This window comes from Scophthalmus maximus, chromosome 21, assembly GCF_022379125.1.
Source record: "Scophthalmus maximus strain ysfricsl-2021 chromosome 21, ASM2237912v1, whole genome shotgun sequence".
NCBI classification, from domain to species: Eukaryota; Metazoa; Chordata; class Actinopteri; order Pleuronectiformes; family Scophthalmidae; genus Scophthalmus; species Scophthalmus maximus.
Window position 1 is genome coordinate 748,771 of NC_061535.1, and position 13,844 is coordinate 762,614.

Genomic DNA, 13,844 nt, shown 5'->3' on the forward strand with positions numbered 1-13,844 from the left:
TGTTTTGTTTTTTTACCGTTGCGGTTTATTGTGTGACAGAAGTGTGTGGCTTTCCTTTTGTCAATGTGCTGAATGAATCAGAAGGATTTTCTGTGTCTTTGCCATCTTTCTTGTGAAAACTTTAAATCTGTTTTCAAATGATCTAACACACACTGTCAGGGTGCCCACTCTTTTCTTCAGTTTTCATTTTCCAGGACTTTTCCAGGACATTTTCAGTGATGATCTAGCTGGTGCGACAGACATATTCTGTTCCTCATGGAGTTTAGTGTAGTCTCTTAACAGTTGTTGCTAGAACTGCCAGCTCTTCCCTTAGCTCTAACACGTTTGCGACAGGCCTTTGATTTTGACAGTAATGTGAAGTCCTATTTTTTCCCTGTTCTGATAGCCAACTCACTTCCTGTTGAGCATGGTTATTGACATGTATTGCGAAAAGTTGTTCGTCTCGAGTCCCACAAGCCTACAAAATATGATGCATGTAGGTGATACTACTGAAACTATATGCCAGGTACAACACTCAGTGACAAAGGTGGGGGCGCTATGGAGCCCCCGGGCCACACCAAGGGAACAATATTTGACGTGTATACCACATTTCATGAGTTTTTGCCCATGGGAAGAGCTTAAAAATCTGGCAAATCTTGAGAGAAAAAAAAGAACAATGATAATCCTTACAAAAACAATTGGCCCTTGCACCTGTGGTGCAGGAAGATAATTTTGTACATTTTAAAGTGAAATCCATCAATCTGGTGATCTTTCAGATGGCCGTTTTAGTTACTGAGTAGTTCATTCTCAGCTAAAAGCAAAATAGGAAAATGTTTAAAATAATTTTCCAGGACAACACAAGATTTTCCAGGACATTTTAATTTTTCTCTCATTTTCCATATGTTTTCCATGACTTAAAAATTGGTCAATTATTTTCCAGGTTTTCCAGGATGCGTGGGAACCCTGCACTGTTGATAAAGTGTGTGCGAGAGAGAGCAAGCACATACAGACAGTGGCAGAGCAGTTTTCCCAACACCCCTGTATTTAAAAACAACAGTGAGAGTGAGAAACACAACAAATAGAGCAAGAGGACAAAAGATGACATGTTTGGGATCCATATTTACAAGGTTTAAGCGTGATCACTATTGTGAAAATTGAAATATATTTATTATCAGTTGAATGGTGACAGATTTCTCCATTGAAAATTTCATTGAAGAAAATTAATTTAGCTGTATGTATGCCAGGCGTGATTACGAAATATCAGTTATTTGACAAAAGGGAACTTCAGCAGGAACATATGGGTAATTATTATTCATCTTACCTTGAAGAGCTGTACCCATCGTTTCTGTTCAGCCTGAATGCGCTGCTGAACCTCAGTGTTGGTCTTGACACCCACGCTGCGGAAGGCAGCCATGTACTCCTCTCTGTGCTCTGCTTTGGTCTCAGGGTAGGCCAACTTGATGATTCCCAGACATGCATCTCTCAGACAGCGAGACAGAGTGACCAGCTCTGAGAGTGTGAAGGGCATCATGGAGGACTGTGTCTGACCTGTTGAGAGGGCTACAGATATTGATTTCACATTCACATGGTGGCAAGACAAAATTCAAAGCAGCAGTGAAAAAAAAGGAATTATTTTGCTAGGAAGTCTGAATAAGGGAAATGGGAGATGATGGATGGATGTGTCCAAACAATAAATCCAGGAAAATGTGTGTCCCAAAAGGAGTGGGACTAATCTCTGATTGCTGACAACTTGATGATGAGGTCAGCATTATGACCTCTGTGTCAGAAGATACAATATAACGGGAATTCTGTTCAGCAGGAGATGAGCTGTATGAGAGGGGATGTCTGAGACTGTAAAAAAGTCCTGTCTTCAGAGCATTGTTAATAGTAGTTATAATAGTTAAAGTGAATAGTAAAATGTTATTTTCTTCATTTAATTACAGATTTTGGTAGACAGCGCACAACCCTAGTCCCAATCAGACACATAAAGTACACAAAAAATCCCACACAATACATTCATTTGTCCAACAAAGATCTGAAAGTAAATGTAACCAATGGCACTTATAAGGAACATTCGGGAATTTTTGTAAGATCCAGTTAAACAGATGGAGAAGCTTATTACCTTCCATTTCATGCCCGAAAAACTCGCTGTCATGCACGGAGATAAGCGAGTGGCTGAAGAGGGAGCTGAAGAGATAGAAGAGGGGAATGATGCGGTTCGAGTCCTCGAATGACATGGGAGAACCTCGTGAGATCAGCTGTAGCAGTGGAACCATGGAGCTGAGGGGAAGACACAGAAAGGGACTGAGGATGATGCACATAGTATAAATACATAAGCAGAAATAAGCTGTATGCAAGTATAGATATCTTTATACAAAAACACAAAGATTTTAATGTGCCAGTAATCATAACTGCATTCACTCACCCAGTGATCATTTTAGTTGTCATGGAAGTGATCAGGTGCCATATATGCCGAAGGAAACGTGCATTGAAAGCTAAACTGTAAAGAAGTCTGCAGGGAACAAATACAGAGATGAGACACATTAAAGTCAAACATTTAATTGAGAGAAAAGAGAATGAGTTAGAGAACTATTTCAATCAGATGACACAATCAGTGTGAAGAACAGTAAAAATTACTCTCCGCCAATCTGTCTGCCATGTGAGGATTGTTAACTTTGCTCCGTTACCCAGAGGACACAAGTAAAAGGAGGAAAAAAATAAATAAATGACACCGTTACCCAACATTTCCACATAGAATTTTCTTGGCCTTCCTCTACCCTTTTATACCTTGTGAGGGCCGAAAAGATATTAAATGAGCCATTAAGCTTTATTTAGGCGAGGCACCTTCCATTAGTAAACTAGTTGCTGGCGAGGGCGCCCAGCTCGGGTCATAAACAGCCCTCTGGCTTCCTGCTGGAGGCCCATTTAACTTAATGGCCAGGGGAGCAAGACAATAGAGGACAGAGGAGGAGGGGAAGCCTGGTCCTCACTGTGACCCCGCAGCGCCAGCATGCTTCCACACTCACAGAGAATTACATGATAACACTGAGGAGGGCCCACATACCATGCTATAGTCGCTTTGCACTCAACGGGCTATGGCACCAAGGTGTGACGCTGCTCTTTGTTCAAGTGTATGTGTGTTTGTGTATACTCCCAAATTGCATGGCTTTTCACACAGAGGGTAAGTACAGGTGACAATAATGTGGTAAGTAAGCTAAAAGGCTAAATAAAGTCATCCCTGCATATAATAGGCCCTTGTCTGTAGAGTGACAGTACTGACACCTATTAGGATGCTTCCCTTTTATAGGCCAGTGTCATGTATCCACAGTAGAGGAGAGGAGTAAAAGTCAACAGAGAAAAAAGAGCTAAGGAACACAAAGAGAAAAGAGGGCAGAGCGGGAAAAGGGAATTCTACCTTTGCTGAACTTTCTCATCTCAATGTCAATGCTCAAATTCCCATCACAGCATTCAATCTTCCAAAACCCATTCAAAATTTTCAAAATGGAAATGAGAGTCAGGGGCAGAGTGTCACACTACCCTCAGTATGGCTTGAAAAATGGTTTGAGTCGAGCGCACACCATCTGTCAGTGCAACAAGGCTCAGGAGAGAAGCAGAGAGTAGTGCTGTGGGCTCATAACAAGTGATGCGGGTGTTTGATTGAAATGGGAAACAAAGCACTAAATGCCAGCTGACATGCTGATTTACAGCCTGAGAGAACCCAAACCCCCATTTCAATCATGGAATGAACCACTAATAAACAAAGTCAAGACATCAAAAGGGTGTGTGTGTGTGTGTGTGTGTGTGTGTGTGTGTGTGTGTGTGTGTGTGTGTGTGCGTGTGTGTGTGAGACAGAGAAAAGCAGCTGGATGAATCATGCCTGGATCATTTCATTTTGCAGTAATGAAAGAATCTCTGTTCAGCAAAAAAACATTTTTTTAAAAATGCACAGCCATGCTCAGGTCAGATTTGATACCATGAAGACTGAACTGAGTTTCCACCTAAAAACAATGTGTTTTCTTGTATTAACACCATCAACATCGTTATATCATGACCAACACAAAAATCACAGCAAGTATTCAAAAGTAAATGATGGACCAAAGCTCATCTGGGCTCACGTTTATCACAGCGAGCCCCGTTAGCGACAGAGTGCTACACCGGGGGAAACCAAACCATCAAAGTGAAATTACACCAAATATCCAACTTTAAACAATTAAAGTCAACTTATAGCATACCCACCAGAACACACCCGGCCTGAGCAGAATTACTCAAATCCATCAAAAATCAATTTTTTTGTATAGCTTTTGAAAAAAAGCAGAGTGCAGATTCATGAGAGATTTTACATATTTATTAAAAAGGCAGTGTGCCTCCCAACTGGACAACTGGCCAGTCCCTCTTCTTTCTTTTTTTTGCTGTAAGAGCAGTAAATCAAGGCCGGGATGCAATTTGCTCCCCTTAGCCTCTTGTAAAGCTATCCCGTCCACTTCTGCAGTGATTAATCTTTCTCAGTGAGCTAATTATTTTGTACAGATATCCAATAATGATGGAAGACGAAGGGCAGGATTTATGGTAAAAGCGAAAGGAAGGAGGAAGCTGTAAAAAATTAAAGGAAACGATGTTGCACGGGGGGGGGGTTCGCAGGGATACGCTGAAATCCGTCGGTCAACCACTTGTAAACAACAGTGAAAAATTACAAACTGACCATCAGACTCCTGTTTTTAATCACAGAGGAAGCTTTACATATCCTGATATGCATGTATTTATGGTTATTGGTAAGCTACGGCCTTAACAGTGGGAGTAACAAAACAGATATCACAGTAAAGAAACCATTGCTAACATGATATGAATCTTCATACACACACATCCCCACCCACACATACAAATCAACTGGCTCCAATAATAATTAACTAGAGCAGGTTGACCAAGCATGAAGCTCAGTCTGGATCACTTCCCGTCAGTCAATGCACCGTCCAACCCCACCGCCCCACGCCACCTCTGACATCCTGGCCCTAATGTAATCAACCTGAGAAGGGGTAATTGCCTCATCCAGAACTGACAGCTTCCCCGACATCCCTGCTTCCTCTGCCGGCTGTAAATGCCAGGGGGTGCAGACCACAGATAACCGCTTGCTGCATTTCACTGTTATTTACATTACTGCTTACAGCACAGAAACACATACAGACACAGTTTTCCTCTCAATCATGTAGGTGTGTAAACAAGCTCTTTGAATGCAAGGCTGATCTCAACAGTAACTCTTAACTTTGTTATGGCCTGTGCTATTTCTGATGAATACACATTATGGTAAAGCCAAAATGTGTCTGTGCTGTTTTTGTAAAGGGCTTTGGGGTTTTCCAAAATTATTTTGTATCGTCAGAATTGTCGTATTCATACCTGACTTTTGGCACCATTAGGCGATGCTGCACCATAAGTGTGTGACAGATTGACGCCATCATTGTGAAAACCTCCTCGCTGGCTGAATCCCTCCACACCAGGTTCAACAGGGCATTAGTCTGCTGCTTGGTGTCCAGCTTGTGGACACACTCCTCGGTGATCAGCTGCACAGATATCCGACTATCATCCTGAGAGAGAAGGAAACGCGTGAGGGTTTGCTATGACAAACCAGCAAGTTTGTGTAATGGAGTAAAGAAATTAAGCCGGAGCATGTTATAGTTCATTATGGGGATGTGGTTAATTAACACCATGTTTTGATGTCAATTCATTTTGAATCACCCATTTTGTTTTGGCTTATTTATGATGTCTTACTCTTTTATGGAAAATGTGATGTTGCCATAGTAACATTGTGGCACAGAAGCCATGACAAAAGAAAAATTAGTTAATCATGTTTGGCTTAAATACGGAAGTTGCAGTAAAATTTGTGTTCCCCTCCTCTGATGTTTATCGGTTGGCTGATAAAGATCGGCCTTTCACAGATATATCCGTATCTGCGTCTGCGTTTGTATGCACCAATAATGAAAACTTTTATTTTACAGAATAAACATTGCAGAAAGAAGTGAATTTATGTTTACATATTATGTTAAAAATATATATTTTTCCATAATTCAAGTTCTATAAATTTGGCTGTATTTTCGTTTTCTTTTTATTCATGGTATTTATAATAATGTTTACGGTTAAACCATAAAATATCAAGCTTCAGTTATATTTCCTGTCATATGGTCTTGATAACGACATCTCAATCTCAACCATAACCAAATTATATATTTGTGTTCCTGCATCTACCCCCAAAAACCCCAAAAATTCACATCGGTCAGGCTCTAGTTTGTAAAGTTGCAAGTTGCAAGTTGCAAGAAAAATACTACTAAAGATAAACAACAACAATGAAATTATTTCTTTTCCTGGACCAATGACTAGGTAGAACTGTAACCGACAGTAAGGGTTGTCAATGCTTTGCCTTCACCGCAGGTAGTCGAGTCATGACTAATAAGAACCAATCAGGAAGCATGAGTGGGTGACTGCGTCATCATTTCCAAATGTCTCAGTGTTTACCACAATGCTCCCCCGGAGTTTTCAAACTAAACGTTTTTCCAAAAATCTTTGTTTTAGGAACTCCGGGGTAATGTGTACGGCAGGTGAAAATGTAGCAGCAGCGATGCTAATGCGTCTTGAAACAGATTCAGAAATCAAAAAAATTCTTTTAAGATCTGTTTATATTCTAGTCAATACCCAATCGACCAAATAAGATAAGGCCAAAAGCAAATTGGTACAATTGGTACTTACCAAACTGTACCCAAGTGTCCAAGTAAATGGATCATACCTGCATGGGTGCTGGATGGATGCCAGCATCATCCTCATCCTCAGAGTCGCTGCACACCTCAGGCCTGGTGCTGCTCTCCGACACAGGCAGCAGTGGCAGCAGTGTCTGCAGAGCCCGGAGGTACAGCAGCAGTCCCTCCTCTGATAGTGAGCCTGCCAACAAACACCCATCTTCATTACTGTACATAACAATAATATCTTCATCTGTATAAATCAGTCTCCTGATGAGATTATGCCTCAAACGAGACACTTGGTACAGGGAGTGTTGCAGTACAAACACTGGCGTATGTGCACACTTCTGTGCCACCCACCTAAGCAGTTCTCCCCCACAGAGAGGACAAAGTAAAAGAGCCACGGTGCCTGGCTCTGTGCTGCTGAGGATGAGCCGATGGTGGCCTGGAGGGAGCTCAGGAAGGCCTCGAATGGGAATGAGAGACGGAGGTCCGACAGCGCCGGGATAAAGAAGTGAAAGATCTGCTCGGTAAATGGTGCCGAGATGAACTCCTCGGTAAAGGCTGCAAATACAAACTGCCTACAAGACAATGGACAAGCGAAAAGTAGACAGGCATTGGTTAACACACTCAATACTGATAAAAAAAAACTTACACAAAATGCTGTTTGTTCATAAATGAATGAGCTGAGAGGGTGTGTTGTTCGAACATCACCCTGCTCTTCCTGCTTTGCGAGTACCCCAATATTGTCTCTCCAAACAGAGCTGCTTTGTGTGGCTCAGTCACACACATCTGGCAGGTTAAGTCAGATAATTAGCTGTCGGAGTCAGTGAGTACACAAGTTTCTCTCACTCCCGCCTTGCTTTTCTTCAAAGAAGAAAAGAAGTCTTCTTGTTGTTTGCTCTTAAGAATGTCTCAAACGGAGGGCAAACAGCCTGATATGCTGCACTCCGGAGAGCGAGCAAGTCTGGGGCATTTTATGGCTTGTTGTAAATTGGTCTCTGAAGCAATTACTGCTTCAACACTGACTGGAGGGGACAAAAACTGCTGTGGTTTGTCTGATCAGTTTAATGGATGAGTCCAAAAGAATTCACTGGGACAAACACTTTTCCTTCCTGCAAACTTGAGGCTATCTTTTCTCTGTACCTGAAAAACAGCTACTTGGGAGGTCAACAGACATTTGTAACTTGTGGTAAAGTGTTTCAGCAGAACCTTATGAACATGTAATTTGCAGACTTATTTGTGATACTCTATTTATTGTTAAAATGTGTGGAGAACTCGAAAAGGGTGATCAATGAGTGAATACCGGTTAGAATATGAAACTACCAGACTAGTGGCAGGAAAAAGTTAATCTGATGACACAAAAATCATTGTATTGTTCTAGTTCATACTGAATACACCATTCAAACATTCACAATGTATGTTGGAAAGAGTATGTGACCCCCGAGTCAGGAGTTAACAAACCTGGAGTCCAGTCAATAAAACAAGACTGGAGATCAGAGCTCCTTTGACTTATGAAAACACAAACATTTTGAGTTTGCTGTGCACAAGAAGCATCTTCTAATGTGAACGGTGCCTCACAGAAAAGGAGCTCTGAAGACTTCTCATCAAGAATGTTGATTTGCATAAAGTTGGAAATGGCTACAAAGTCATCTTAAAGTGTAAATCCACAGGGTTCACATTATTTTTCTTGCGACTGTATACATCTTTTCAACAGACCAGATCTGCCCCTCAGCAAATTAAAGACAAAAAACCATCATCAAGGGACCAACATTTTGCAACATGTCATATTCCTATATAATTATAAAATGAGATATGCATTTGGTAAATGCTATAGTTAAATTTTGATCACTGCCAAGCTCCTCCCACTACTTGTTGTAAAGGCCCTGATCACAAATGGTCACACTCTGATGCAGTACCTTGCGCCTGTTGTGCAGGAGGAGTAGGTAAAGTGCAGGGGTTTGAGGATGTGCTCCAACAATGTGCTTGCCAGAGGGATAGAGGGAGCGTCGCTGTACTCCAGACTGGAAGGGAGCCTGTGATTCACAAGAATGTACAGCGACCTGTAGTATCCTGAAAAGAAAACACAATTGGAAAAAAGATTCAAACAGTACGTTAGGCATTAAGATGATTTTAATTAACATCTAACACATTCACACTACAGCATCATTTACATTAAGGGTGACATATTATGCAAAAATCACTTTTTTTGGTGTTTATTCACATAAAAGTGGGTATCTGCCAGCCCACAAACTGTGAAAAAGACCACCCTGTCGTTTTTTTGTGGGCTGGCTAAACTCTACAGCCTGGCTCTTAACAACTGCTTCAGATTTCTCTCCCACTCTGATATCACAGTTTGACTGTTTTGGGGTAACCCCGTCTGCAATCTGAGAATCTCCACTTTTCTGTTGAAGGGGCGTGACATTTCCTACATATTTTGAAATCGGTTGACCAATCACAACAGACTGGGCCAGCTGGCCAATCAGAGCAGACTGGGGTTTATTGGGAGGAGGGGCTAAAACAAATCCAGGCGTTTAAGACAGCGGGTGAAAAGAGGAGCTGCAGGAATGGGCATGTAAACCTTTTCAAGTGGTCACCCAAATTAAAAGTATGAACCTGAATATGAGCATAATATGTCACCTTTAATATTCCTCAGCCATCAGAACTTTTCTCGGTGAGACTCCCCCTTTGCAACCAGAAGCAGTTTCAGCAAGGACAACCTACAACATCAACTGAAATCAGTAGTCACCTAGCTTTCATATTTTTACTTATAAAAGTAGCGCTGGCCAGTTTTCCTGGCTTATTAGGGCCAAAAGACAAGCTGCCTGCAGGAGATGTAGTGCTGACAATTAAACAAAATGTTTTGTCCTGTCAAGTATGAATAATCTTTCACAGTGCTGTTGAAAATGAGTCATACTTCTGGGAAAATGTAAATACAATCAGATGTACTTACTTACCTGTGAACAGCACTGTATAAACTCAAGCGCCAGTCAGAGCAGGAACTGCCCACAACAGATAAAAGTGCTCAAACACTTCAGATCAAATGATGCCGACACACGTTCAGCATCTATACACCCCCTTAATATATACAATGAGTAATAAGCCCATGAATTCCCTTGTCAACATACCTTTCTGTACCATATAGTGCAAAATCTGCTCGAGTATCGACGCTACATAATTAGCATCTGGAATAACAGGAAGATAGGTTCTCTCTGAAGAAAAAATGTCTAGCATCCGCATGGGAACCGTCACGTTTAAACTGTCGTCCTTGCAGTTCTGCAGGAGTCTGAGAGACAAAAGGAGGCATTAGTAACTCAGTGAAAAATGCTTCAAGCATCTACCAGCTAAAAGTGGCAATTCATATCAAGTTTCTAAGGACTATACCTGCAGCAGAAACCCAAGATACGCTTGATTTGAAACATGCATGTCTGCTTCTGTGGGCCCAGCAACAATTTCACAAACGGACTGTTGTGCTTCACCAGATTCTGGCACAACCATATCTTTATAAACAAACAAACAGAAACAATGTGTATTGGTTAAGGCCTCTGGTTAGAATTACTTAAATAGAATCAAAAACAATTTGTATCCTCACCAATCTATGGGCATCCACACTCTGTCTGTAAAAAAATATGAGTTGTCTTGATAAAAGGCAGAGACCAGGACCGTCCAAGACATGCTGAGCACCTCCTGCGTGCGTCTGGCTGACACACTCATCAAACCTGGCCCTCTGGAAGGAATACTGGAAGAAAATGTTTTAAGTGTTTGGATTATTGCAGACACTTTGTTTAAGCAGATTTGTTTGAAAATATCACAAACACTACAAATGTACAGTAAAATTAAACATGCGTAAACAAACTATTCAACAATTCATGAACTTCCCCGTTAAGACTAATAGGTCAACAGCTCAACAGGTAAGAAAACCATATGTTTAGTAGGGCTGGGTATTAAAAATAGATTCTCCGATTCATATCGACCTTAATTTCAAACATCCCATATCAAATCATAAAATCCTTGGATCAAACGTTTAATATATGCCATTTCCTGCTGTTGCGCGCTTGCTTGGCCGAGTGAGTCCAATTGCTCCATTTTTTTCATCGGAGTACTATGGCAAGCCAAAAGCACACATTACAGTACTTGAAGCACACCTACGACCTACTCTGCAGCACACCTACAACTGTGCTGCAGAGTTGTATTGTTGACATGTGTTGTGAGTGTGTGTGTGTCACGTTAAAGAAAGAGTGCATTCATGCAACTGCTTTGGGGTACATTTTTTATGTAAACATTTATATTTTCAATAATGCACGAGGTTAGAGAGATCCATCTTTGTACAATTTGCAGCATTGTTTTTGTTTTGTACCAGCGCTTTAGGTCCATGAAAAGCGCTTTAAAAATTAAATATATTATTATTATTATTCTGTCAAAATCTGTCATAACCAAGCAGAATTGGTATTGATACAAATATCTCTAAATCAATATCGAATCAGAAATCAAATCGATTCAGGCAATCAGTTGCGATACCCAGTCCTAATATTAAGAGATGTTGTTACCAAACAGCAAAATGTTTTACAATTAAACAGAAATAAGCATAGGTTTGATCTGTGATTATAAAAAATGACAGAGTCTGACATTTTTAGCGGCCTAGCCAAAAACACTAATCAGTTATTCAGAAAGTGTTGCCATTCATCAGCATTGCTAAAACATGGTAAGGGTCTTGTCGTGAGCCTGTGTGTGTATGACTAACAGTAACTGTCTGAAACAACATGAAACCCTTGGCTTGGTTTGACAATAAAGTAAAAAAGATCAATGTTTGTTTTTACACATTGTCACTTGCACAATTAAAAGACAAAAGAATTTTTGGGGCATTTTTATATCATTAGTACAGACAACAGAGAGATGACAGGAAAAGAGGGTAAAATAAGATCCCCAGTCTGAAACTGGGGACATTTCAGTCTCTATTTTGAGCCCAAAATAAATAGATAGACCCATTACTTTTCTGTACAGATATCTTCAGTTCTCCTCGTCATATCCACTCCTCAAAACAACATGGAGGAGTTTGGGCCGGAGAAAGACCAGCCATTAAAACAAACCATCCAATGGAGTTAACTTTTTTTTTTTTTTACTATTTACCGACAACTAACCCCTCTATGGGCAAAAATAGACTAAACTACTGTAATTCATTACTGTTAGGATGCCCCAATAAGTCTGTGAGAAGCCGCCAGTTAATCCAAATTGCTGCAGCACAAGTTCTGACAAGAACTAGAAAAAGAGATCATATTTCTCCAGTGTTAGCATCTCTGCATTGGCTTCCTGTAAAATTCAGAATAGAGTTTAAAATCCTGCTCCTCACCTACAAAGCCCTTACTAATCAGGCTCCATCATATCTAACAGAGCTCATAGTTCCGTATTATCCTAACAGACTGCTTCGCTCTGTAAACTCAGGACTGCTTGTGGTTCCCAGAGTCTGTAAAACTAGAATGGGAGGCAGAGCCTTCAGCCACCAGGCTCCTCTCCTCTGGTACCAGCTCCCAGTTTGTGTCAGGGAGGCAGACACCATCTCTACTTTTAAGGTTAGACTTAAAACCTTCTTCTTTGATAAATGTTATAGTTAGAGCTGCTCCTGTGTTTACTGAACCATCTACGTGTGGGAACTATTGGGTTTTCTCTGTAATATATTGTGAGGTCTCAACCTCATTATATAAAATGCCTTGAGACGAGGTATGTTGTGATTTGGAGCTATACAAATAATTTTTAAATCTTTACTGTCAAACAATGTATGCACTACTTTTTGTATTTTATTTATTTCTTTGTTTTTTTTTTACAGCAGTCACTGTTCCAAATCAGAGATGTGCATTCAAACAGAAGCACAATTCAGATTTCTAAAGTTACATACACTAATCCATTTCAATACATGTCTGCCACTGTGGAACCACCAACAGCTTCACAAACTGACTGTTGTGTTCTGAGTGCGAACAAATATCTGTGTAGTGCAACTAAGAATTTTCCCTGGTCGCGCCTGACATTTAGCTGGTCTGTCTGTGTGTAGCGCCATGTTCTTTTTCCACCAGCCTATAGCGAAGAAGAAAACCAAGGTCGGAGACAACCAGAGGCAGAGAAGGGCGGGCCTTGGTCTCTGATACTGGTATTCTTATTCACTGAATGTTGGTAGTTAGGGATGGTCATCGAAATCCGGTATTAAACGGGCCCCGGGGAAATATTATGAAAGACCGTAGAATCAATAAGCTCAAGGTGGCAGGAGCGGTGGCAGCATCGGCGCCAGCTCCCACTGCTTGTGACACTCAGACCTTCTACGTTAGGCGATGTGTCAGTGATTGAACCGGTCAAAAAATCGATGCTCGTTGCCACAAGTGTAACTAATATTTTGCAAGTAAAGGCAGTAACATGAGTGATCTGTGGAAATATTTAGTGAAAGTTAAAGTCAACTCTACTTCTGCTGGTCCCAGTCAGAGACAACAGCTGCAGCTTCTAGGAGGATGACTGAGGAGAGGGTGAATGAGTGACACCTCTCCGTGACCTGGTTCATAGAAAAAGAACTACAACCCTTTACAATAGTCTAACAGTCTGTCTGTACATATAGAGTTGTGTTATTTTATTTATTTGATGCGCTTTATGTTAGTCCCATCACTCAACACAGAACATCATGTACTTTATATTAGTTATTTGTTCAAAATAGAGCTGTTCAGTGTTCAACTATGTACTGTGTGTACAGTCTGAAAAACTAAACATTTCTTCTCCTCATTGCTTCAAGTCAGAAATAATAATAAAATGTATCACTGCTTATAATATCACCAAAGATAAGCTACCATTTACAAAATTTAGATCCCAAATCATCATCATGAAAAATCAACTTCATTCCTGTTTACAGTAATTTACATAATGTGTTAAGAAATTCCAAATTTATATGGGAACTGTCAAGAAAAAGGTATAATAGGTGTATTATTGTGGTGCCAAAAGGCGCAGCAAAAATCTTTGAATTAAAATGTTGTGTTGGTGCACACAAATGAAAAGGTAAGGCGCACCGGTGTAACCGATGTAAAAAGTTGGTCTGGAGCCCTGGTGTTTCAGCACACTATGACACAACCATATCTCTAAAAACACACAAACAGAAACCATTTTCAATTTCTGCAA

The 13,844-nt window shown here is 40.6% G+C and overlaps 1 protein-coding gene across 2 annotated transcripts in view; it reads right to left on the reverse strand.

Moving 5' to 3' along the window:
• The window catches only part of ube3c (ubiquitin protein ligase E3C), a 30,300-nt gene that overhangs the window by 14,867 nt on the left and 1,589 nt on the right, over positions 1 to 13,844 (reverse strand). Inside the window, exons 5-14 of one of the 2 annotated variants that reach the window (XM_035619279.2) lie at positions 10,291 to 10,437; positions 10,083 to 10,198; positions 9,827 to 9,984; positions 8,618 to 8,771; positions 7,059 to 7,279; positions 6,749 to 6,900; positions 5,368 to 5,555; positions 2,405 to 2,491; positions 2,102 to 2,259; positions 1,301 to 1,527 (exon numbers count right to left, since the gene is read on the reverse strand). In XM_035619279.2, the coding sequence (XP_035475172.1) occupies positions 1,301 to 1,527; positions 2,102 to 2,259; positions 2,405 to 2,491; positions 5,368 to 5,555; positions 6,749 to 6,900; positions 7,059 to 7,279; positions 8,618 to 8,771; positions 9,827 to 9,984; positions 10,083 to 10,198; positions 10,291 to 10,437 (1,608 nt within the window). Of the gene's footprint in view, positions 1 to 1,300; positions 1,540 to 2,101; positions 2,260 to 2,404; positions 2,492 to 5,367; positions 5,556 to 6,748; positions 6,901 to 7,058; positions 7,280 to 8,617; positions 8,772 to 9,826; positions 9,985 to 10,082; positions 10,199 to 10,290; positions 10,438 to 13,844 lie in introns of both variants that reach the window. The other variant, XM_035619278.2, reaches the window with a different exon arrangement.